This window comes from Nyctereutes procyonoides, unplaced genomic scaffold, assembly GCF_905146905.1.
Source record: "Nyctereutes procyonoides isolate TBG_1078 unplaced genomic scaffold, NYPRO_anot_genome, whole genome shotgun sequence".
NCBI classification, from domain to species: Eukaryota; Metazoa; Chordata; class Mammalia; order Carnivora; family Canidae; genus Nyctereutes; species Nyctereutes procyonoides.
In genome coordinates, this window is record NW_026575140.1 from 57,419,989 (window position 1) to 57,443,590 (window position 23,602).

The 23,602-nt window shown below is 59.0% G+C and overlaps 1 protein-coding gene across 9 annotated transcripts; it reads left to right on the forward strand.

Annotated features, from left to right (window-relative positions):
- Nucleotides 1-15: 15 nt before the first annotated feature.
- On the forward strand, nucleotides 16-23,366 carry DLG4 (discs large MAGUK scaffold protein 4). 9 transcript variants are annotated; one of them, XM_055305340.1, is made up of 22 exons: nucleotides 16-248; nucleotides 1,152-1,250; nucleotides 1,440-1,480; nucleotides 10,220-10,384; nucleotides 13,604-13,657; nucleotides 13,781-13,840; nucleotides 14,031-14,155; nucleotides 14,253-14,422; nucleotides 14,532-14,668; nucleotides 14,813-14,957; nucleotides 17,574-17,869; nucleotides 17,988-18,090; nucleotides 18,231-18,345; nucleotides 19,621-19,797; nucleotides 19,936-19,972; nucleotides 20,054-20,081; nucleotides 20,209-20,256; nucleotides 20,364-20,465; nucleotides 20,683-20,855; nucleotides 21,759-21,868; nucleotides 22,418-22,509; nucleotides 22,607-23,366. In XM_055305340.1, the coding sequence occupies exons 1-22, from the start codon at nucleotides 182-184 to the stop codon at nucleotides 22,711-22,713; spliced, it is 2,451 nt and encodes an 816-aa protein (XP_055161315.1). In that variant the 5' UTR covers nucleotides 16-181; the 3' UTR covers nucleotides 22,714-23,366. The 9 variants fall into 9 exon arrangements, with proteins under 9 accessions (XP_055161315.1, XP_055161316.1, XP_055161310.1 ...); XM_055305335.1 differs by lacking the exon at nucleotides 16-248 and having other exon boundaries at nucleotides 787-1,250; XM_055305336.1 differs by lacking the exon at nucleotides 16-248 and having other exon boundaries at nucleotides 787-1,250; nucleotides 13,790-13,840.
- Nucleotides 23,367-23,602: the final 236 nt, after the last annotated feature.

A 23,602-nucleotide genomic window follows, 5' to 3' on the forward strand; every position in this document is an offset into this window, starting at 1 on the left:
TAGTTCCGGATGTAGTTCCCCCGCCCCTGCATTCTGGTTAACCTAGGGCTATCTCCAGACGTTCCCGTCTCTCCCAAACGCCTTCGTCCCACCAGGCCGAACTCGAGTGTAGCCCTCGGAAGGGGCGATGGGATAGGCTGGGGCGGAAGGAGGAGGAGCTCAGGCTTTTGCAGCCGGAGGGATGGAGGGTGGGCCAACAGGAGGACTTCCCCGGTGGAGCTGGAAGGGAGAGGTGGGAGAAAAAAAATGTAAGACGGCAGAAGCAGGGGCAGACGACTCTATGGAGTCCCTTGTGAAACCCATCTCCATCAACACAGAGGGAGGGACATGGTGGCGTGGGGCGGCCCAGGCATATTCTCCTGAGACCTGAGGTGTCATTAACTTTAAGAAACACCTGAATTCTCACCGTAGGGCCCTCCCCTCCCTTCCCCTCTGCAAATTCACTGCCTCCCCATCGGGGCGCTGGAGACCTTCCCCAGCAGGTGTCTCTTTCTCTGCCCGTGTTTCCTCCTGAGACTGTGTGACATCCTGGACTCTTCCCAGGGGGAGTGGAACTGTAGGGACTCTCCTGCCGCCCACTCTCGCCACACACACCTACTTCCCTAGCCTTGGGTCAAGGAGTCCCAGGTCATGTATAGGTCATGTATACCCCTGCCCTGCGGACACACCCAGTGGGGAGAGGCCTGGGCTGGGGCTGCAGGAGCCTCCTTGGGGACACCCCCCACCCCCACCCCCGTCCCCAGTGCCCAGTCCCTCTGGAAAGTGCAGCAAACTCACCCCTGGCTTTGGGAAGAGAGACCATTGTGCCAGGCGACCCAGGGGGTTAGGACAGGACTGCCCACTTCGGTGGCTAAAGGCTAAAGGCTGGAACCTGGTGGGGAGGCAGCTCAGCTCCAACCCTGGGGATTAGAGAGATTAAAATCAGAGAGAAGAGATGTCCGAGAGACCCAGAGGTGAAACTGGAGAGTCCTGTGGAGGAAAGGCCTGGGGGCGGAGCCGAGTGGGGCTGGGACTTGAGGACCCTCGTGCTGATCCTTCCCCACCCCACTTAAGCCCAGGGAGAGGGGACAGGCTAGGGGAGGCGAGTGAGCCGCGCCTTGGTCCATGGGTCTCTTCCCTGTCCCATTCCTCCCTCACTTGCATTTCACCAGCTCCCCGGTCAGCCCTCTGGCTCCTGGCCCCCCCACTGTTGCGATGGGCGCCCCCTCTCTTGGCTGTTCTGCACAGTGACCTCTTCCAGGCCCTGCTGGGTGAGTAGCCCTGATTCTCTGGGGAGGCTGGGGTGCAAAGAGCTGGCCTGGGCCTGCCAGGGCAGTGAACACACTTGGGGGACTGTTGGGTTGGCAGCCAGGAGGCCCTGGGGTGCCAGCAGCAGTCAGGGCAGGGGAGCCCCCCCAGGTGGGGTGGGGGAGGGTAACTCAGCTGTATTCTGGTGACAGATATCCTGGACTATTATGAGGCTTCCATCTCGGAGAGCCAGGTAAGGGGGTGAGGTGGGGCACCTCCCCAGAGGGGCAGGCAGGGCAGGGGCCCAGCTGCCGCCCCACACTTGGGGGCCTTGAAGACAGACTTCTGAGCCCGGGGTGCAGAGAATCCCAGACTCCTCGGTCCTGTTGGTCCCTTTCCCCTTCTGCTTCCCCGCCCCCCTCCTCCCTTGGCCCCAATTTCGGGCATAAGGAGTCCAGCACAGAATTACTTCTAATCATTCCTCCTGTGCAGCCTGAGGGAAAGCTGCCCCCCCCCGGAGTCCCCCCTGCCTGCCCCCCCAAACCCCCCCCTCCCGCCAGCCAGCACTGCAACTAGCATGGGTACTGCCAGCCCCACAGCGGGTGCTTCCTCTCCTGAGACCCAGGAGGCCTCCTGATCTCTGGCGCTGGTGCCTGGCCAGGCCTCCATCTTTGCCTCGGGGCCTGTCTGCCTCCGCTCTGCTCTCCTCTCCCATTATCCGGGTTCCTGCCGGCACCGAAGCAGTTAACTCTGCCAAGGCACCCCTCCATCCTCGCTCCTCGCTCCCTCCCTCCCTCCCCCTGCTTCCTCTCTCCTCCTCTCTCCCCTTCCCTCCTCGGCTCCACGGCTCCCTCGGCCGCTGCCGCCTCCTACCCCCCCACCCCACTCCCCCGCCGCGGGCCCTAGCCCCTGGCCAGCAGGCAAGACCCCCCCCCTACCCCGGGGCTCCCTGAAATCCAGTTCCCCTCCCCCACCACAGCTCATGCCCCAGCCCCCGAACTCCGGGGCTGCCAGCCCCCGGTGCCCCCGCCCCTCCTGAGAATCGGGGTGTGCTCCCCAGGCCCCCTCCCCTCCACTGGGGACCCCCTTCTAGGGCCCCCTTCCCCTCCCTCCCACGCACCCCTCCCCTTCCCTTCTCCAACCCCCTCTTTCCCCTCTCACCCCTCCCCCCATCCTGGCCCCCCCTGCAAAAGTGGGGTGCGGAGGGGGGAGGGGTGAGAACCCACAGAGGGGAGGAACGAAACTCCGATGAAGTCAGAGCCCCTTACCCGCCGCCGCGGCCAGCCCCCCCAACATGGACTGTCTCTGTATAGTGACAACCAAGGTAAGCACGATAGGGGGGCTCTCAAATGGGGGGAGGGTATGAGTTTGTGGGGAGGGGTTAGGCAGGCCTGATCTGGGGCTGGAGGCTGGGAGTGTACAGGGGGGTCATGATTTACTTCGGGGGTTCACATCTGAGATCGTGCTAGGTTTGGCCACAGGTGCCCCCTGTAGTGATCTCTTTGTACCTGTAGAGAAATGGAAAATTTGGGCTGTTTTGTGGTTTGGGGGGCTGATGGGTTTTGGGGTTCACCAATGATGTTTGAGGGAGACTTATTTAAGGAGAAACCTGGCTCACATGGGAGTCCTGCTCTTGTACATTAGAAGGTGGACTGTGTGAGGGGGGGTTCTCTTCCCTCCTGAGGGACAAACTGGCTTCTGGGTGTCTTGTCCAATTTCAGGGGCTCTTGGCATGGGGGTAGACGGTTATTGGCTGTGAGTGCCTGACTGGTCTGGGGGTGTCAGCTGGCAGAGAAGGGGTGGGCCTTCAACCTATAGAGCAAGCGTCTCGTGGTGGATACATTTGGGGGTACGCTCAATTACGGGGAACTGGGAATTCAGGGTTTGATCCTATAGAGCGGGATAGTTGGGAATTGTCAGAGGGCTAGCGCCTGACACAGGATCACCTGAGGGAATGGACCAGGTGAGGTGAGGATTTGGGGTGCTCCCTTGGGAGGGAGAGGCTTGCAGCAGTGGAGGATGCCAGACCCTGAGGAGGTGGAGGAGGAGAGCTTTGGGGAGAGAGGGGATTTGAGGAGGGGACCAGGTGGGTGGTGCAGAATTTGGGGGTGGCCCAGGCAGGTGCTCAATATCCCTGTCTCCTCCCACACTGTATCCACCCCTTGTTGAGAAAGGAGAAGAGCAGATGGAGGGGCATGTTCCCCTTACCCCTGTCACTTGGCATCAAGGTGGGGGAGGACACCTGGATTTCAGGTTCCCAGGGTGCAAAGGAGCTGGAGGAGGAGGGCAGGGTTGGCAGCAGTGAGGACCGGCGGAGGGGGTCCCCGTGGTTGGAGCCGGAAAGGGCAGCGCTTGGATGGGGAGCACAGGCCAGCTCCTGGTGGGATGCAGAATACCTAGGTCTTGGCTGTGAGGCTCTGGGACTGGCAAGCTGGATGCCTGGTGTGTGGAGGGAGCTTGGGCGGGTGGCAGGCAGCTGGGGGTTGGGGGGTGGGACAGGAAGTGGGGGCCGGGGAGGCGGGGTCCGGGTGAGTCACAGGCTGGGGAGGGGGTTATATTTAGTGGGAACTGCAGCTTCTCAGGGGAGGGAGCTGAGGACACACATGTTCCCTGCCACAAACTCACACATGTGTGTACACATGCATCGTGCACGTGTGAGCATGGATGGAAGAGACTGGAGGCTGGGGACCTCAGGGTCTGGAGTCCCCACACCCTCTGCAGAGCTATTTGCTTGCTCCCCCCCCCCCCAGTTCTGTGGGCTCCAGGCTTTCTCCTATGCTGCCACTTCCCCCATGCCCTGGAGTTGCAGTGGATTTTTGCCTCTTGCTTACTCTGGCCTCGTCTCCTCTAATGTCTGTCTGATCCTTTGCTTCTCCTGTCTCCTGCCCTTAGCGTGCCCCTGGCGGCCTCAGCTTTGCTGGCTGTGGTCCCCTGCGTACAGGTGTACCCAGAAAGCCAGTTGGAATGTGGAATGTGTGGGCTCTGCTTCCAACATGGGAACACACATATGCGAGCGAGGGTGAGGGGCTTGCCTGTACTGGCAGCTATTCTGGGAGGGGGAGCTTCTTTATCTCCCTTCCAGACTCCTACTTCTTCGACGGAGCCCAGGGTGAGCGTCCCCGAAGGAAGGAGCCTTGCGCAGAGAGGATCAATCATGCATTTGGGGGCTTTTACAGAGGCGCGGAGGAGACCCAGGCTTGCCACATTCCTTGGCCAGAAAACTTGTCTGTCTCGGGATGATGGAGACTCCAACTCCCATAAGGCCTTGAGGCACCAGAGCCCTCAGTGGTAGAGGGTTGCTGTCCGCGGGGCTGTTGGGAGTTGTGGTTCCTCTCTATCCAGGGCAGCGGAGGGTGGCCCCGGGAGGAGCCGGCAGGGGGCAGGAGGCACCTGTCTCCCGCCCCCCTCCCCCGCCTCTCCCACCAGCGCCCTCCCCCGCCCCCAAGACTCTGGGTGGGGTAGGGGGTGCTCAGGCTCTGCGGTCGTTGCGCTTCCCAGCCCCATTTGGGAGTCGTCCATCTTCCGTTGCCTATATTTAGATTCGTGCCGCAGTAATTTGGGGAACATGTATGGAATGCCTACCATGCGCCAGGCCCTGTGCTTTGTGCTAACTCCTGCCTTCAGAGCGATCCCTGGGTCTTACTCTGCGCCGGGGTCTCTGCCGGCGTCGGTCTCTGAGAATCTCTCCCACTCCGCCCCCGTCCCTCTCCGTGCTCCCCGCGCTGCTGCCGCCGTTGCCATGGCAACCGGCGACGACTGAGGTTGCGTGGCCGACTGGAGGGGCCGGGCGAGGGTGTCGGAGGGCGGAGCGGAACGGGTGGGGGAGGGGGAGTGGGGAAAGACTAGGCCGGCGGGGGGTGGCTTTGGCCGGAGCCCCGGGGGCGAAGCGGTTAAACCCTCCGGGTGGTCCTCATTGGGCCCTGCCGAGGTGCCGGGGGCGGGGCGGTGTGGCCAGAGGCCTCATTCATTGGCGGCCAGGGGCGTGGCGGAGGGCCAGTGTAGGCGAGGCCGGGGGAGCGAATGGGCGGGAAGTGGACGGAGGCGTGGCCTCCCGGAGGCAGGTGGGTGGGGTCTGGCTTACTCCGTGGAGGGAGGCGGTGGCACCCCTTGGGAAGGGGCGGGGCCTGAGGCTGAGGCCGGCTACCCCAACCGGGATGAGGGCGGGGCTGACCCCGCAGGGGCGTGGCGTGGTCCCCCGTGCCGAGAGGAGTCGCGGGGTCTGAGGGCCTGCAGTCTAAGGGGCTGCGGGGTGCCGGGGTCTTTGAGAAGGAGAATCCAAGGGCTGGGCGATCTGACGTCTCACTTTTCCTAAGATGGAGGCCTGTTCGGATTTCATCAGAGCACAACCTCCTACCTCAGCTCTCTGTTCCAGAGAGACGGTTGCTAGGCGACGGCAAAGTCCATGATTGCTGCGTTGCCAGGCAACAGGGAAACGGAAAATGGAGGGAAAAAGGAAATGGGGGATGGGAGGGGGGTCTTAAGGGGCCACAGCGCCCACTGGTGGAGAACGAAGGAGTGTGCATTTTCTATTCTAGAAGGAATTTCTAGTCCAGCTCCTTGAGCTCGGGCTCCCTCTGAGGAACCGAGCATCCTATACACATATGAAACTAGGGCATTGGGGGTCATCTTGGGGGCGTATCCCGCAGATTCCGACCAACGGGACGGGAGTGACATAGGCGAGGTTCTAGGGCAGTCCGTCCTCTCTTCCCTGTGTGGGCATTAAAGATAGAGAGGCCCAAGGAGAAGCAGATTTGAAAAGATTGCTCACTGGGCTTTAAGAGTTGGGAAGGTGGGCGTTTAATAGGAGAGTATTTGGAAGAGTTGCTTTCAGGGTCAGCTGTTTGGGGGGAAGATGGAAACCTGAGAGGCAGTCGTTTTGGGGGTGTTCTGGAGGATTTGTGGGTCACTGCAAGTTGCAGGCCAGATCTTACTTTAGATGAATTTTTTTTTTTTGAGGCTTGGATGTGGGGGAGATAGATATTTTTGGGAGCACTCTTCTAACAAAGTTGGAGTTCGGAATCATGAAGATGATGTTGAGATGTAGGAAGGGCAGCCAGAAAAAGAGTAATGTATGAACTTGAGTGAAGAAAGGAGATAGGGAAGTATCTTGCAACTTAAAGGTTTAGGAATAAGTTGAAGACATTGCCATTGAATTTGGAGGGTCAGCTTTAAGACACATTAAGGACTCCCAGAAATCGGGGTCTGGTGATATATATTTTTTAAGTTTTTCCTTTTTTTTTTTTTTTAAGTTACTGATTTAAGTAATCTCTACGCCCAATGTGGAGCTCAAACTCATGGCTCAGAGATCAAGAGTTGCATGCTCTTCCCACTGAGCCAGCCAGAGACCCCACTGGTGGTCCCTGGACCTGCATCCTGGAAAATCATGAGTGTCTCATTAGATGCAGAGATGTGGCCAGGGGACCCCAAACGGATTTGAAGAATGCTTATTTGGTTGTTTGCACTAGAGCAAGGGTGATATTTGCACTAATTTCAAGGTCTCTGTGAGGGGATGAGGGGATATGACTTTGAAAGGGATGACTTAAAGGGTAGTTTACTTTGAAGGGACAGCCAGTACCTGTGGTCCTCAAACTCTTGGAAAGCATCGTGTTCTCTCAGGTGGGGCTGACTGGACTGCTGGTTAGGATAGTAGCTGTCCTGGCATCCGAGGGGATCCACATCAACCGTCTTTGTGGAGGGGATTGTGGAGGGGGGGGGCTTGCGGGAGGCATTTTAGATAGTTTGGGGGTCCCTCTGCCGTGAGAGGGAAGTACTTTTTCCTTCTGGCGCCTCGGGCGTCCAGTAGAGAGGAGTGGTCCAGTGAAGTGTGGGAGTAGTTAGGGGTCTGGTCATTTGAGGGGCAGACGATTCGGTGAGAACTGCAGTTATAAATTGGTAAATCTCAGGAGTGTCTGTGCAGAGGGGTCGGAATGTGAGTGTTCTGTGCAAGGTGAAGTCCACAGAGAAACCGCTGGAACCCTGTAAGTTGATAGCTAAGAGGGTCTCCCCTCACCCCCTCTCTCCCATCGTGACGCTCTCCCGCACTGCGCAGGCGCCTCCCCCCCCCCTCCGGCCGCAGCCTCCAGTCGCCGCGTCCGCCGCAGCCCCCGCCCCTCTGCCCCTCCCCCTCCCCCAACCCTGGGACCCTCGCTCTCTCCCACCCGCCCCCATCCCCTCAGTCCCCCTCCCCTTCTCCATGTCGGCTCGGAACAGATTCGCCTCCATGTGTCTCTGCGTGGTACGTGCCGCGGTACGGGCTCCGACCCCGCTTCCCTCTTCCCGGACCCCCCAAATCTCAGGGTGCAAGCTTCAAGTGCTGTCGCTCTTCCTTCTGCTTGGCGCGGGGTCTCTGGGTTGCAGTGTCTCGCGGACAGGCGCAGTGGGTCGCCCCTCTTATCAACATCTCCACTTCCACTCACACCCCTCTGTTTCGGGGGTGCAAGCTTCGGTTCCAGGTCATTCTGTGCAGCTGCGGCTCCAGTGATGAGAGGGCCAAGGGGGGAAGGAGCAACAGCGATCCCCAGGCCTTTTACCTGCCCTAACGCACTGGGGGTTCAGACTTGGTCCCAACGTGGCATCGGAGCTGTTGCCGCTCCAGCCCAGAGTCCCAGTAGGGTAATAGAGGGGATGCTCCTTTCCTGCCTGCCCTGCTTTACTTGACCAGTAATCTGGGCCGAAGAGGTGCTGACCCCACCCCACCTCTCAGTTAGCAGGTATGAGCGGTATCCCCCATCGCTTCAGACGGTTCCCCTCCTCCCCCTTACTACATGTCCAATACTCTGAAAATTTCCCAGCAATGGACATAGGGCCTAACCTCCATCAGCCACATTCTGGGAACTTTGGTACCCTCCCCTTGTGCCCCATTTCCCTCACGCTGGCTTCTAAGGCAGGGAAGTCTTTTCCCTTGTCCTAGATGGTCGTCCCCCCCCACCACTGTGGGGGTGAGGCAGGCAGAGCCGGCTGCAGTCTCACTGTGACAAAAATTTGCCTTCATCCCCTTTCTAGAATAAATGATGAATTTCTGCGATTCCATTTTCTTTATGTGCACCCTGATATGTCTGCATCACATTTGGGGATCTTTCTTTGTGAGGTGGGCTGAAGATAGAGGGGCCATGGGCTCCCACCCTCCCCCAGACCGTGAGAGGCTAGAAGCTTCCACCCTGGGGCCTTGCCCCGCACCCCGCAGGGTATGGGGACACCCGACACAGCCAGGAGAGCTGCTTCCTCCCTGCCCCCCTGGACCCCCAGTCTAGGCTGCAGACCACCTTTTCAGGATGTGGAGTGAACATCCTCTTTCAGTTCTCGATATTCTGTTACCAAGATGGCCCAGCCTTGGGTGTATTTAACTTAGCCCCACCCCCCACCTCCAACTTTTCTTCTTCCTGCTTGTTGTGCCCATGGGCTTGAAACCCAGAGCTCAGGATTTTCTTTATGAGTCTGTGGCTTAGAAGACGGAGTGTATCTTGATGAACTCCTGTTTTCCTTCTGAGAGGCACTCCTTACCCCTCATCTCTGTCATGGGTGGGACAGGCTTCGTGTCGCGGCCCCATGTCCCTCCTGTTCTCTTGCTGCCCACTTAGCTACAGCCAAACGTGGGTCACATACTGGGAACTTACAGAATCCCACTCTAGCATCAAGCATTGACCTTGGATCTCGTAACTGGTGCCCTCCACATGTTGGGGTACACAGCTTCTCAGATGCTTTTTTGAGAGGAAGTCTGTCTTCTCTTATTATCTGTGTGTCCGGTGGTGGGTGTGGGTGGGGTGGCTTCTGTCTTTTCCAGTCCCCAAGGGAGCCCTGCCTGTGGTACCCTCCTCCTCCTCCCCTGAGCTTGGAGTTTGGGAGGGTCTGCTTGGGGAGAGAGTAGTGTGAGGGCAGAGGCCGATGTGGGAGGGCCCTGGCAGGGTTGCCACCTTCACTGCGGTCTCCAGTTGCGCTATTACTCTCTCTCTCTAGCCCCCAGTTAATCTCCTTTCCTGGTGTCCTTGTTAAGCTAGCATGGGAGGTCTGTGAGATGGCTGTGGTTGGTTGGGACTGGAGTCAGGTGTTGTGTTGGGTCTTGCCCCCTGAAGGCCAGAGGGGGACCAGCAATGGACTCTGAGACTCAGCGCTCTACCCCCTTCCGCATCAGCCAGCCTGGAACTGACACCCATTCCTGCCCGCCCTCTGAGCCCCACTGCCTCACTTCCTCCCCTTCCTTCCCCATCCCCTTCTAGTATATCCGATTAACTGGCTGGGCTGTGGGCATTGGTAGGGATGGGGCCAGGCATCTGGGGGCCCCTTTGCGGACTACTTGGGAACCAGCTGGGCCAGTGGAAGAGGAGCTGGACTAGTTTAGCGTTGTCCTGTTTGGGGGGCTGATGCGAAGTACCTGCCAGTGCTGGAACAGCCAGTCGCTCTTGGGGTAGAGGCTGCAGTGGGAAGACTGAGGCCTGGAGGAGGGTGGGGCAGGAATGAGATGGGATGTGGGGTGTGTGTGTGTGTGTGTGTGTGTGTGTGTGTGTGAGAGAGCGCCCGCGCTGCAAGTAGAGTATGGAGGGGGGGAGCTTACAGACGTGGGGGGAGTGGGGTGAAGATGAGGAGAAGGATGGGGGTACAAGTGTCAGAGGGCTGGTGATGGGACAGGATGTGTGACGGGGACCTGATGCCTAAGGCCCAGGCAAGGGGGGAGAGATGGAGGCTGGAGGAGGGGGTGTGCGGTGTGGAAGGGGGTGGGGAGGGTGGGGGGGGCGGCTGGGGGCTGGGACGTGGGGATGGGGGCTGGGATTTCAGCTGGGAGCTGGTGGCCTAGGCGGCACAGGGGCTGGGGGAAGGTGGAGAGTGCAGAAACAATGGCGCTGGAGGGAGGGGGGAGGAACTGGTTTGGCCCCGTGGCTTTCCGCACAGCACTGGAGGGGGGGTGGGGATGGGAGGGGGGAGAGGAGGTGGCCGGGCCGGCAGCCTGGAGCCCGAGGCCCTGGGCCGGCCCCAGTGACGCCTTGGTCCCCATCCCCAGAAATACCGCTACCAAGATGAAGACACGCCCCCTCTGGAGCACAGCCCGGCCCACCTCCCCAACCAGGTAAACGCCCCCGAGCTGGTGCACGTGGCGGAGAGGAACTTGTCCCACCTCGAGGCTGTCCACGGGGTCGTGGGCCACACCCACCTCTCCCCCCTCAAGGTAGGAGACTCGGGCGACCCCCTCCCCAGTGCGGCCCTTGGAACCTCGGAGCGGCGGCCACCCCCAAGGGCTGGTAGGGCCACAGCCATAGGTGGGACGGGGCAGCCGGGGCTGGAGCTGCTGGGGCCTGGAGGGGGAGCATGGAGTTGGGGGGGGAGCAGAGACACCTGATGCCCCAGAGGAGAAACAGAGGCCCGACGAGTGGGAGGGGGCCAGCCCAAAGCCAGGGTGAATGTGCGTGCACCTCCAGGATGCTCCCGCCCCAGGTCCTCTCCATTCCTTCACACCCCCCACCTCTGTTTCCGTTCCTTGTGTCCTGAGCTCTGTTCAGAGCGCCTGCTGCCCTCATTTGCTCCAGTCCCTTCTTGGCCTCCTCCCCCCACTTCCGGCCTCTGAGCCTGGCTCTCCGCCGTTCCCGCATCTCCAGCCCTTTCTATCTGTCTGGCCGGAGATTCCCGGCAGCCTCCCGGCAGCCACGGGGCCTTTCTGCCTTGGCCCCCGGCCCCTGGCTGCCCCAGCCTCAGGTCCCCTCCTCCCCGCCTTTGCCTCCCGCTGGCTGGCTGGCTGCTGCTTCTGGATGCTGTCTCTCTCTTCCTCCCACGCACTCTCCTGCTGCCTCCCCAAGCCCCAGCTCAGGCCCTCCTCGTGGGGCAGCCAGCTCTCCCTCCTCTGGTTACCATTCCCTTGTGGTCCCCTCTCCTCTTCCTGCCGCACCTCTCTCTCATCCCACTGCCACCGCCACTGCCCTCACTGCCACCGTGCTTCTTTTCTTCGGGTCCCTCCTGTCCCCTCATTATTACCCACCACCACCTATTTCCTGCCCCTTCTCCTCCAACGTGCTCGCACTATGTTTTCCCTTCTCAGGGCCACACCGAGATGGGGGAGACACCAGGCGAGATGGGGGAGACACCAGGCGATCCAGGAGGGGCAGGGGTGGGATTCCAGAATCTTGTGGGATGTCCTGGGAAGGGCAAGGCTGCTGACACTGCACCTAGAAGAGGAAGATGAGGAGTCAGGGAGGGGGTGGCAGTAGGTGCAGGTGTGAGGAAGAGGAGTCCGCAGGGAAGGGAAGACCATTCTGTGGCCCGCAGTCACATGGAGAGACCACAGAAGGGTCAGAGGCCCCTGGTGCGAGGATGGGCTGGGCAAGCCTGTGAAGTTGGGGCCCGGGTGAGCTGATGGAGGGGAACGGACATAAAGGCCCATCTGGAGGTGAGGAAACAGCACGGGGTATCCGTGGGAGTGCAGGAAGGCCGACTGGACATGCTCTTTGTGGGATCGGGCCATTAGGTCCCTGCAGGAGGAGACGTGGGAGAGGAAGGTGTGCAAGAGGGTAGTGGGCTGAGGCTAGTGAGCATTGGGATCGGGAGTGGGGGCTCTGGAAGCAAGGGAAGTGGAGAAGAGAGTGCTGGAGGCCCCGATCCCATCCCGTGAGGCAGCATCTGGGGGACAGGAGAAGCCTCGATTGGTAGAGGAGATGGGGAGTGGGGTGAGAATGAAGGACTGATTTGGGGACAGAATCCCGAGGGTTTGAAACTGGGATAAGGGAGACTGGTGGTGATTGATCTCTCCGGGGAGTCAGAATGGAGGATGAGGGCCCCACAGAGAGGAGGAGTGGGGCTGGAGGGGCCATAGGGGCCCAAGACAAGGACACAGGCTGGGTTGGCAGGTGGAAACTGTAGGGTGGAACAGAGATACCGTGGAGGGTGTGGGATGCTGTAGAAAGGGATGGGAAGCAGGTGAAGGTAGTTGAGAAGAAGGCTTTTGGGGAAGGAGGCTCTAGGATAAGGATGGGGTGGGGATGGGGGATGGGCTGTGGGATGGGGAACTGACATGTGGATGAGATTTTAGCACTCAGGGGCCATTGGTTGGATAGCAGCATTTGCTGAGATTTGAAGGGTCAGAGGTTGGTGGTTTTAATAGATTTATGGGTATGAGATGAAATCTATGACAGAGCTGGGAGAGGTAAAGTGTGGTGTCAAGAAATAGCAGTAGGAGAGAGGAGGGGCCCCTTTGGAGGGGGAGATCGAAGAGTCTGGGGAATCCGGGATGAGTGCCTCGCGCTTGGTAGGCTCCAAATAAATATTTGTTTAAGGAGGAGATAAGTTGGGGACCCCGGAAGGAAGCTCGTGCCTGCCTCCCCCATTGCCATGGCGACGGGGCTTCGGTTGCCCTGGCAATTGGGGAAGCCCCTAGGACCGGCCTGAAGCTGGCCCCGCCCCAGAGTCTAGAGACCCTGCTACGTCGGGGCGACTGACGTCAGGACCTGGGCACGCCCGGCTTTAACCCTCTCCCGCGTGTCGCGGGGTGGGGGTGGGGAGTAGATGAGATAGGACCCGGATGTCTTTCACCACTCCCTCCTGACGTCCTGTTCACAGCGTAGGGTGAGGGGCGCCGGGTGGGCGCCAGGGGCTCTTGAGGATGTGCTGCGCGCACCTACCTCTTGGGCTTGGATCGCTCTCGCCGGGCTCTCGGGGGGCGGGGCCAGGGCCCAGGAGGCGGGGCTAGCGGATCCCTCTGCCTTCGGGAATCTGGTCGCCCCTAGGCCACGCCCATCTCCCCCCTCCCGTTGTCCTGGCGACAGGGCCTTCTGGAGGTGGGTCTCCCCAGGCCTTGGCTGGGCTTAGATACCGTTGCTAGGCAACAGAGTCGCTAGAGGAAGGGGTGGATTGGGGGGGAGGGAGGGGCCTGCAGCTGGGGGAACCCCGGATTCCTGGGACCTATGGGTTAGGGCAAATGTGTGTGATGGTGAGCAGCACATCTGAGGGCAGTTTCTCAAGGTTTCTGGGTGTATATAGGCGGACAGGGGCAGGGATAGGGGCAGGATGGGGGGCAGGACCCGGTGGACATAGAAGCCCAGGGGTGTAAGTGTGTAGCACATAAGGCAGCAGCACCCTGTGGTGTTACATCCGGTGAGAACTACCCCCTTCGCCTGCCCCCCCCCTTTACCATCTGCTGCTCCCCCATCTGGTTGTCACTCCCTCCATTACTGCTTTCTCAGACACCTCCTTCCACATTCAGGGGGCCTGGGCCGGGCAGAGTTAGGGTCTGGCACATGTGCGTGTGTGTTTGTGATAAGGGTTGAGCTGGCTCCTTGAGTGGTTCACGAGGAGGCTTGGTTAGGAGGCTGAAAGGGTAGCCGGACTGTGGGGACCCCCGATGACAGGCTTCCTTTTGAGCCAAGACTCAGGCAGCCCTGTATCTCCTTTCCCCTCACAGGCCAATTCTCCTCCTGTGATTGTCAACACAGACACCCTAGAAGCCCCAGGCTATGTGAGTTGTTTAGATTTTAGGGCCCTTGCAGGAGGAAGGAGGGAGGGGGTGGGGTGGGGGCTGGTCCTTGGTTCTGCGGTAGGGGTGCCCATCTCACTGGTTTTGTGTTTCTGATCCATGTTGGAGTTGCAGGTGAACGGGACGGAGGGGGAAATGGAATACGAAGAGATCACATTGGAAAGGGTGAGCAGGCTCCCCATGCCGAGAGCCCCCTGCCTCCCTCTGGGGGCTGTTGTCGGGGCCAATCTCTCAGCTTTGTCCCTGCTCATGGCTCCCTGCTCCCCCCCGCCCCCCCGCCAGTCACCTTGCCTGCAGCAGGCAGGCAGCGGGCAGCTGGGGGGAGGCCTGACACTCCTCCCCTCCTTCTGCCCAGGGCAACTCCGGGCTGGGCTTCAGCATCGCAGGTGGCACCGACAACCCGCACATTGGCGACGACCCATCCATCTTCATCACCAAGATCATTCCTGGGGGGGCTGCGGCCCAGGATGGCCGCCTCAGGTGGGGAGAGGGGATGGGGGTCAGAATGCTGCTCCCCTCTGAAGGGAGGGCCCTGGTGGCAGAAGCTCCTGGCTCAGGCCCACCTTGCTGCCCCCAGGGTTAACGATAGCATCTTGTTCGTGAATGAAGTGGACGTACGGGAGGTGACCCACTCCGCTGCAGTGGAGGCCCTCAAGGAGGCGGGCTCCATTGTCCGCCTCTATGTCATGCGCCGGAAGCCCCCAGCTGAGAAGCTCATGGAAATTAAGCTTATCAAGGGCCCTAAAGGTAGTAATCTGTCACATCTCCCAACTGCCCCAGCCCAACCGGTCCCCCCCGCCCCCGAGGCCTGCTCCCCTGGCACCGGGGCGCCCACCTCTGTCCTGCCTCCATCCAGGTCTTGGCTTCAGCATCGCGGGGGGTGTAGGGAACCAGCACATCCCTGGAGATAACAGCATCTATGTGACGAAGATCATCGAAGGGGGTGCCGCCCACAAGGATGGGAGGCTGCAGATTGGGGACAAGATCCTAGCGGTGAGGACCTCCATCATTCCCCCAGCTCATGCTTGAGCCCCTCCTGGCCCCCGGCAGGCCCAGCCTTCCTCATCACCGTCCCCACAGCATGTCTGTCATGGGGCTGTTTCCGGCCCCATCTGAGCTCTCCTTCCTTGGCCCTAGGTCAACAGTGTGGGGCTGGAGGACGTCATGCATGAGGATGCCGTGGCAGCCCTGAAAAATACATATGACGTTGTCTACCTAAAGGTGGCCAAGCCCAGCAATGCCTACCTGAGTGACAGCTATGCTCCCCCAGACATCACAACCTGTGAGAGCCCTCCAAACCTCAAAGCTCCCCATGACCCCGTCCCATTTACTCCTGTGACATTCCAGGGCCCCATTCCTCTTCAGATACTTCCCACGAAATAGAAACCACTTCTTATGTTCTGTGGTTGGAGACTCGATGGAAAAATCAGTCACCACAGAAAACCCAGAAAAGATTGTCAATAGTCTCTTCCCCAGAAGGCACAAGGCCCAGATGGTTTTGTGGCTCATTTTTTCAAATCTTTAGGGAAGAGATTATTCTTTTTTAATTTTTTAATTTTTTTGGGGGAGGAGAGATTATTCTTACGCTCCTTCTGAGCAAGAGAAAAGATTAAAAAAAATTCACGTTTTATTTTATGAGGGCACTTCAAATGGTCGCAAAGCTGTTGTAAAAGGAGAATATAGGCCTCATTTTACTTCTGAATAGAGATGTGAAAGTTTATTGTGACATACTGATAAACATAGCAGCGGTTTAAGGGGATAACGTTACAAAATAGCATTTGTTTTCAGAAAACTAAAGATGGTTCTGTTTGGGGAAACTTTGTTTTTTTTTTAAAGATTTTATTTATTCATGAGAGACATGCAGAGAGAGGCAGAGATAGAGGCAGAGGGAGAAGCAGGCTCCCTTTGGGGAGCCCGATGTGGGACTTGATCCCGGGACCCTGGGGTTATGACTTGAGTCAAAGGCAGATGCACTGAGCCACCCAGGTGCCTGTGTATTGGGAAACCTTTTAATATGATTTGTTTGAGAGACTAAAATTGTAAGCTCCTTCAACTAGATGTGGGAAGAGACATTGAGGAAATGCAACATCTGTTTTCACGTGAAAGCTTAGTAAACGAGGAATGCAGACATTTTCCGTACATGAAAAGTAGTTGTCCTACCAAGAGGATCCTTGGCTCCTTGGAGAAGGGGCCAATTCTCAATCTTGGGCCAGAAATGTATGATATGAGCTTGTAACTTTTTTTTTTTATGTCAGAAAGTAATGGAGATACTCAAGATTGCTAGGTTGTGTTATAATGACACAGGATGGGCCCCTACTGGCTCTTCCATCAAAACATTCAATATGTGAAAGTCTGTGAGATCATAATGATGTGTAAGAATAATTGGGTGTCCTTGGAGGATGCTAGGAGACCCATTCATTCTGACACCTGGCAAACACAGAGAAAAAGTGAGGTATTTACGTTCCCTTTCCTATACAAATGATACCTCAGAATTACCAAATTATTGATGTAGCAAAGTGTTTTTTTTTTTTTTTTTTAAAGATCTTATTTACTTATTCAGGAGAGACACAGAGAGAGGCAGGCAGAGACAGGAGAAGCAGGCTCCATGCAAGGAGCCCGATACGGGACTCGATCTTGGGACTCCGGGATCACGCCCTGAGCTGAAGGCAGACGCTTAACCACTGAGCCACCCAGGCATCCTGCAAAGTTCTTTTTAAAAAAAATTTTTTTTTAAAGAAGATTTTACTTATTTATTCATGAGAGACACACAAAGAGAGGCAGAGTCACAGGCAGAAGGAGAAGCAGGCTCCTTGAGGGGAACCTGATGTGGGACTCGATCCCAGGACCCTCGGATCATGACCTGAGCCGAAGGCAGACGTTCAACCACTGAGCCATCCAGGTGTCCCTAAGAACACATTTATTTATTTATTTATTTATTTATTTATTTATTTATTTATTTAGAGTAGACTCTACACCCAACATGAGGCTTGAACTCAACCCCTAGATCAAGAGTTGTATGCTCTACCAACTGAGCCAGCCAGGTGCCCCAAGGGAAGGTTCTTTTTTTATAGAATAATTCCTACTGATAAGTGCTTCTACCTCCAAAACAAAAGTAGAATACCCTATTTTGCAATCCCCAATGAACTATCTGAACCAGGTAGTAGTCCTCAGTGGCCGCTAAAGCTCTTCGGTAAAAGGCTGGGGTGGGGGGATCGGCTGGCCACCTCTGAACCTGCCAGGTAGTTTCACCTAAGATCACCTGATAGTCTTGTCTCCTGTTGCACAGCTGTCCATTTCTACTGGGTTGTCGATGAAGTATTTGTGCCCCTGAAAAATTGAGCTTGAGTCTGACAAAGTCTCCAGAATGAATTACCAGTTTACTGGAAAAACAGAGCAGAGGCGCATGTTAACACCACCGAAGAAGCAAGCAGTCATTTCTCCATTAGAATCAGCCTAATAGAAAATGGGAAATTCTGTTAGACAGATGACCTAGTTTTCCCAACCAACGGATGGCCAACAGAAGGAAGAGAGAGAGAGAGACAGAGAGAGAGAGGGAGGGAGGAATTTTATAGATTAAGAGATTTGAGAAACAGCACCCAAAAGAAAACCCCCAAAGTCCCGAAGCCTGGTATTCATATTCCCCATGACTTGAGCACCCCAGGCATACCGAGGACATGTGACCTTCAAATCGATGACCCCCTGGGAGAACCAGCCCCTGATATGGCCTGTGAATCCTGCCCCCACCATTGCTGGGATGTGATGCCCCCTTCACCCCACTCTCCTGTCTGAGCCCACTCTCCTGATTCCCTCCTGGTTCCCTAGGGAGAAGGTGGGGTGGTGGGTGCTTTCCTTCTCGAAGTTCGATCTTACCCCTTCTCCCACGTCTTCCTCTCTCCAGCTTATTCCCAGCACCTGGACAACGAGATCAGTCATAGCAGTTACCTGGGGACTGACTACCCCACAGCCATGACCCCCACTTCCCCTCGGCGTTACTCCCCGGTGGCCAAGGACCTGCTGGGGGAGGAAGACATTCCCCGGGAACCGAGGCGGATCGTGATCCACCGGGGCTCTACGGGCCTGGGTTTCAACATTGTGGGTGGCGAGGACGGTGAGGGCATCTTCATCTCCTTTATCCTGGCCGGTGGCCCTGCAGACCTCAGCGGGGAGCTGCGGAAGGGCGACCAGATCCTCTCGGTGAGGGAAGGCCTGCCCCTGCCCCCTCACCACTGGGCACCCCCCCTCCCGTCCCCTGGGGCAGAGCGCAGAGCTCTGGGGCCCAGCTCTGACAACCCGGCCTCTCCCTTGTCTCTAGGTGAATGGTGTGGACCTCCGCAGCGCCAGCCACGAGCAGGCTGCCATCGCCTTGAAGAACGCGGGTCAGACAGTCACCATCATTGCCCAGTATAAACCAGAAGGTACCAGGCCTGAAGCGCCCCAGCCTGTGGCTAAGCTGGTCTTCGGGGTGCCAGCCCCTTGGCTTGTGGCTTCTGCCAGGCCCAGTAAGGGCGGCAGGAAGGCCAGGGCCGCAGCTCAGGAACCTTCTGGTCCCTTCTAGAGTACAGCCGATTCGAGGCCAAGATCCATGACCTCCGGGAGCAGCTCATGAACAGTAGCCTCGGCTCAGGAACCGCCTCCCTGCGGAGCAATCCCAAAAGGGGTTTCTACATCAGGTTGGGGTGCTTCCGGGCCAGGCTTGACTTTGTTCTCTGCCCCCTGCCGCTGCCCTCCAGATCTTCTCCTCACCCCTGCCTACCTCCCACTCCCAGCTGGGCCTGATGCTCTGCCGCTGGCCATGGGCTCGGCCGCATAGGTTAGGGACCTTAGATACTCTGTATCAGCCGGAAGGGGGCCTCTGGGCTGAGTTCCCCTGCTGCCGTCTGGCCCTTGGTCGCCCCTATGTTTCCCCCTGACACCTCCACAATCTGGTGACATGCAGGTCACTGGCTGGCAGGGCAGGGGCCTCTGGGCTGGGTGGACTGTGGCCTGTGCGGGCACCTCCCCGGGGGTGGCCCAGGGGAGCAGGGTGCCTGGTGTCGTGGGCGCCATGGCTTCTGCCTCCCCAGCCTCCCCTGCCGGGGCTCCACTGCTGTCCTCAGAACTGTCGCCTCACCTCTTCCCCAAGGCCCAGACCCACACTGCTGGCCATCTGCTTTCTGGACACGTTCCCCCGGGATGTCCCACAGGCATCTTAGCTCTACATGTCCTGAGTGGGGGCTCACTGCTTTCTCCCATGTCCTGGAGCTCTGTCTTGCTGCCCCAGCTTTCTCCCTCGCTAACTGGTGCCGTTAACTGGCGCCCATCCGCCCAGACTCCTGCCTCCAGGGGGCCTGGCTTGGCCCTGTCCTGCCTGCTGGGCTCCGGTGCCCCCCCTCCCCCCGCCGCCCTGTCCTGGGTTGGTCTGTTCTGGCTTCCGGGTGTCTCCAGGCCGTCCCAGAGCGTCTCCCCTTTCGCCTCGTTGCTGTGCTCTGCGTCTTGGCTGCCTCAGTGGTCTTTCCTTCCCCTGGCCTGACCCCAGGGGTCGTGGTAGGCTGATAGGAATTCGATACTGGTGGGGCTGATCAGGGATAGCACAGCGGTCCTTTTCTTTCTTAGGACCTTGTGCCGATTCTGGGTTACCTCTGGTTGTCCTGTGCATGCGTGCTGCACACTGCTTCCATGGGAGGGTGGTGTTCCAGATTGTTCTCTAGGAATTGCACTGAGTCTGTAGCGGCTCTGGTCCCTGACACAGTGTGGACTGAGCGGCAGATGTATTGAGTGTGCCTCAATAGTAGAGCTTTCTGTCCTCCCAGGTTTTGAGTTCCTTGGAGTCCGCGGCCCCTGTGGGCAGGCTGTCAGCCGCTGTGCTTGGCTGTAGCCCCCTGGTCTGGAACCCCAGGCGGATCTAGGGGTGCGGGGCTCAGGAGTAGCCTCGGCCCACCTCTGATAGATGGCTGCCTGCCCCCCAGGGCCCTGTTTGATTATGACAAGACCAAGGACTGCGGCTTCCTGAGCCAGGCCCTGAGCTTCCGCTTTGGGGACGTGCTGCACGTCATCGATGCCAGCGACGAAGAGTGGTGGCAGGCGCGGCGGGTCCACTCTGACAGTGAGACGGATGACATCGGCTTCATCCCCAGCAAACGGCGGTGAGGCTCCCAGGCCCACAGCCTTCCTGCCACAGGCCCTCAAGGCCCAGAGGTCCCCGGGTGGGCAGCCCCAGGACCTCCTGGGAGGGAGGGTGCCCGGCATCTCCCTACCCGCCCATCCCTCCATGTTCCCCACAGGGTCGAACGACGGGAGTGGTCAAGGTTAAAGGCCAAGGTAGGTCCCGGGAGTGAGCTTGGCGGGGAGGGGCAGGGTGGGCAGGACTCCACCAACCACGTGGTCTGCTCTTTCTCGTAGGATTGGGGCTCCAGCTCTGGATCACAGGGTAGGTAGGGTCCACTCAGCACCCTGGGGTGAGGGAGCCCTGAGCCTCTCTTGATAGCGTCAGGAAGGCGGCAGGGGGTCCTAAGTCCCATCTCCAAGCCCCTCGCAGACGCCCTGCCTCCTACTAGGTCGAGAAGACTCCGTTCTGAGCTATGAGACAGTGACTCAGATGGAAGGTGAGTCCTGGCCCCTGCTGCGCCCCAGCCCTGTCCCTGCTGCACCCCTGCCGCACCCCTGCCGCACTCTGCCCAGCCGTCCACCTGAGCTGGCTTTCTGTCCCCAGTTCACTATGCTCGCCCCATCATCATTCTTGGACCCACCAAGGACCGAGCCAACGATGACCTTCTCTCCGAGTTCCCCGACAAGTTCGGATCCTGTGTTCCCCGTGAGTGTGGGTGGGGCCCCTGGGGCGAGGCAGGGAGGTGGCGGTGGGGCCCATGGGGGGTCTCAGGCAGTGGGCCTGCAGGCGTTGGGGTGTAGGAGGACACAGGGGTCTTCAGAGGAGGGGGGCCCTGACAGGCACCGCCAGCCCCTGCAGTACTGGTCTCCCTAGATGAGGGTTGGTGGTTAGATCTTCGGGGGCTGGGGTGACTTCCTGGCAGATACAACTCGACCCAAACGGGAGTATGAGATAGACGGCCGGGACTACCACTTCGTGTCCTCCCGGGAGAAGATGGAGAAGGACATCCAGGCGCACAAGTTCATCGAGGCGGGCCAGTACAATAGCCACCTGTATGGGACGAGCGTCCAGTCCGTGCGGGAGGTGGCCGAGCAGGTAAGGCCCTGTGGGCAGCTGGCCCCTTCCCCTCCCTCTCCCCATCCCATGGCCTTCCCCAGCTCTCTCTAACTCTCTCTCTCTGTCTCTCTCCCCACTGGGTCTCCACTCCCTCCTCCGCCTCTTCCTCCTCCTCTGGGGCAACTCTGGCTGCCTGCTCCCCCCACCTGCTTCCCTGGCTGCTCCCCGACCTGCTCCCCTGCCTCCCTCTCTCCCTCGCTTGTTTCCTGACCCCAAACTCATGCCACCATCTGTGCCCTCTCCTCCCCTTCTCTGTGCCTTGCCCCACTTCTCGTCTCTTCCTGTGGTCTTGCCCGTGGGGCCTTGGCCTCTCCGATGTGGACCCTCCCTCTGCCCTGCTCCCTTGTGGCCCCTGGCTCTTGCCTCTCCCGGGGTCTCTGCCCCCCTGTCCTGCTCCTCCTTCCCCCCGCCCCCGCTGCCCCCAACTCCTGCCTTCTCACCCCCTGTGGCTCCCTTCTCCATCTGCCTCTCCTCCCTCCCACCTGTCTCTCCTTGTTTCTTCCATCTGTCTGTCCTCTGTCTGTCCCCCCCATCCTACTTCCTTTCTTCTGCTGCCCTCCACACCCCCACCCTGCATGCTGCCCCACCTTTTGGGTCCCCTTCCTACCTGCCCCTCACCCCTCCTCCTGTGCTGGCTTCTTCCTCTGCTCTATCCATCCCTTCCTTTATCTCTGTCTTTCACTCCCTCTGTCCACAACCCCTCCCACCTTGACTCTCTGCCCCCGTGTCTGTTGACATCCGTGTCACTTCCCTTTTGGCCCACCTCCCATCCCCCACCTTTCCACGTCCCATGTCACATGTTCCATGTCCTGCCTGGCACCTCTATCTGTCCTGCCCGCCCCCCGCCTGCCGGTCCCCTCCGCCCACCCCGCCCATCCCCAGGGGAAGCACTGCATCCTCGATGTCTCGGCCAATGCCGTGCGGCGGCTGCAGGCGGCCCACCTGCACCCTATCGCCATCTTCATCCGCCCCCGCTCCCTGGAGAATGTGCTGTGAGTATGGTCCCTGGGGGAGGCCTCCCCTCCGCCCCCACCCCCTGCATCTGTGGCCCCGGGCCTCAGAGGGCCTCTGGTGACTTCTCCCCTGGCCCTGGATGGGGATCTGCACGAAAGCTGGAACCCAGAGGGTGCAAGGCCCACCAGGCCTTTCCCTTCCTCTCCAGCCTGAGGGAGAGACTGGGCAGGACTGCCTATCCCAGCAGCGCCCAGGGGGTACACCTGCCAGGGCCTACACCTGCCGGGGTGAGCCAGGGCCTTCCAGGCTAGGCTGTCAGGGGTTAGAGTCCCAGTGCCATCACTGGGGCTGAAGGCCAGAAGGATGAGGCTCTGAAGAGGTCCAGAGTGGCCACACCTGGCTGGGGTGGGTCCTGGAGTGGGTGTGTGTGGAGGGGTCAGTGCGGCCCAAGAGGATCCTGGGAATTGTGTGTTTTGCTCTGTGCTCCAAACAAGAACCTGCTGGTGGCCACTTGACATCCCTGGATGAAGGAGGTAAAAGGCAGGTGAGACCTGTGCTCAGGGCTGCATCTGTCTCGCTGTCCACAGAGAGATTAACAAGCGGATCACAGAGGAGCAAGCCCGCAAAGCCTTCGACAGAGCCACCAAGCTGGAGCAGGAATTCACAGAGTGCTTCTCAGGTGAGGCCCGTGGGATGGACAGATTGGAAGGAGGCTTCCCTGGGTGGGTGCCCCACTGTTGGCTGGGGTCTGGCCTCACTCCCTGCTCCACCCCCAGCCATCGTGGAGGGCGACAGCTTTGAGGAGATCTACCACAAGGTGAAGCGTGTCATCGAGGACCTCTCAGGCCCCTACATCTGGGTCCCGGCCCGAGAGAGACTCTGACTCCTGCCCTGCTGTGGCCTGGACTCGCCCCGCCTCCGTCCCGCGGGCCCCTTGGTCTGGACTGAATTGCCCAAGCCCTCCGCGCCCCCTAGCCTCCCTCCCATCCCTTCTTATTTATTTCCTTTCTCACTGGATCCAGCCCTGGAGGGGGGACACTCCCCTGCATGTATCCCCGCACCCCAGGAACCTGGGGTCTGGGGGGGAGCCGGGCTCCTGGTCCCAAGCCCATGCTCCTGAGGACCCTAGCCCTTGCCCGCCCCCAACGCACACATGAGCCCATCGGGGGCCACCTGCCCTCCCCCACCTCCTCCCACACACATTCCAGAAGTCAGGGCCCCCTCAAGGAGCACCCCGCTGCAGGGACGCAGGGCACAGGCCTCCTCTGTCTCCTGAGGCCAGGCCTGGGTCCCCCCTGCCCCTGTCATAACTCCCCAGGTCCCTTGGTTTAGCATTTATTTTTTTCCCATTTTTTTCTTCTCAAAGGTGGTTTTTTTGGGGGGATAAGTGGGGGACCCCGCTGTGGGCCCCCTGCCTTCCACGTGCCCCCCACCTTTTTTCTTTGCCGGTTTGCATGAATGGAAGGTCTAATTGTGGCTTTTTTTTTTCCTGGGATTCTTTTCTTTTCTTTTTTCTTTTTTTCCTTTTTTTTTTTCTTTTTGGGGAAAGGGGAGGGTTGGGTCTAGGGAGTGGGAGCGTGGGAGGGAGGGTGGGGGGCAGGGGTCGGGGGTTGTGCGTCTGGGAGCCAGGGGAAGACTGGAAATGCTGCCGCCTTCTGCAATTTATTTATTTTTTTCTTTTGAGAGAGTGAAAGGAAGAGACAGATACTTGAAACCTGGTGTGTGGCCTGGTTATTTGGGACCTGGGTATGGAGGGAGACAAGGTGGGAGTG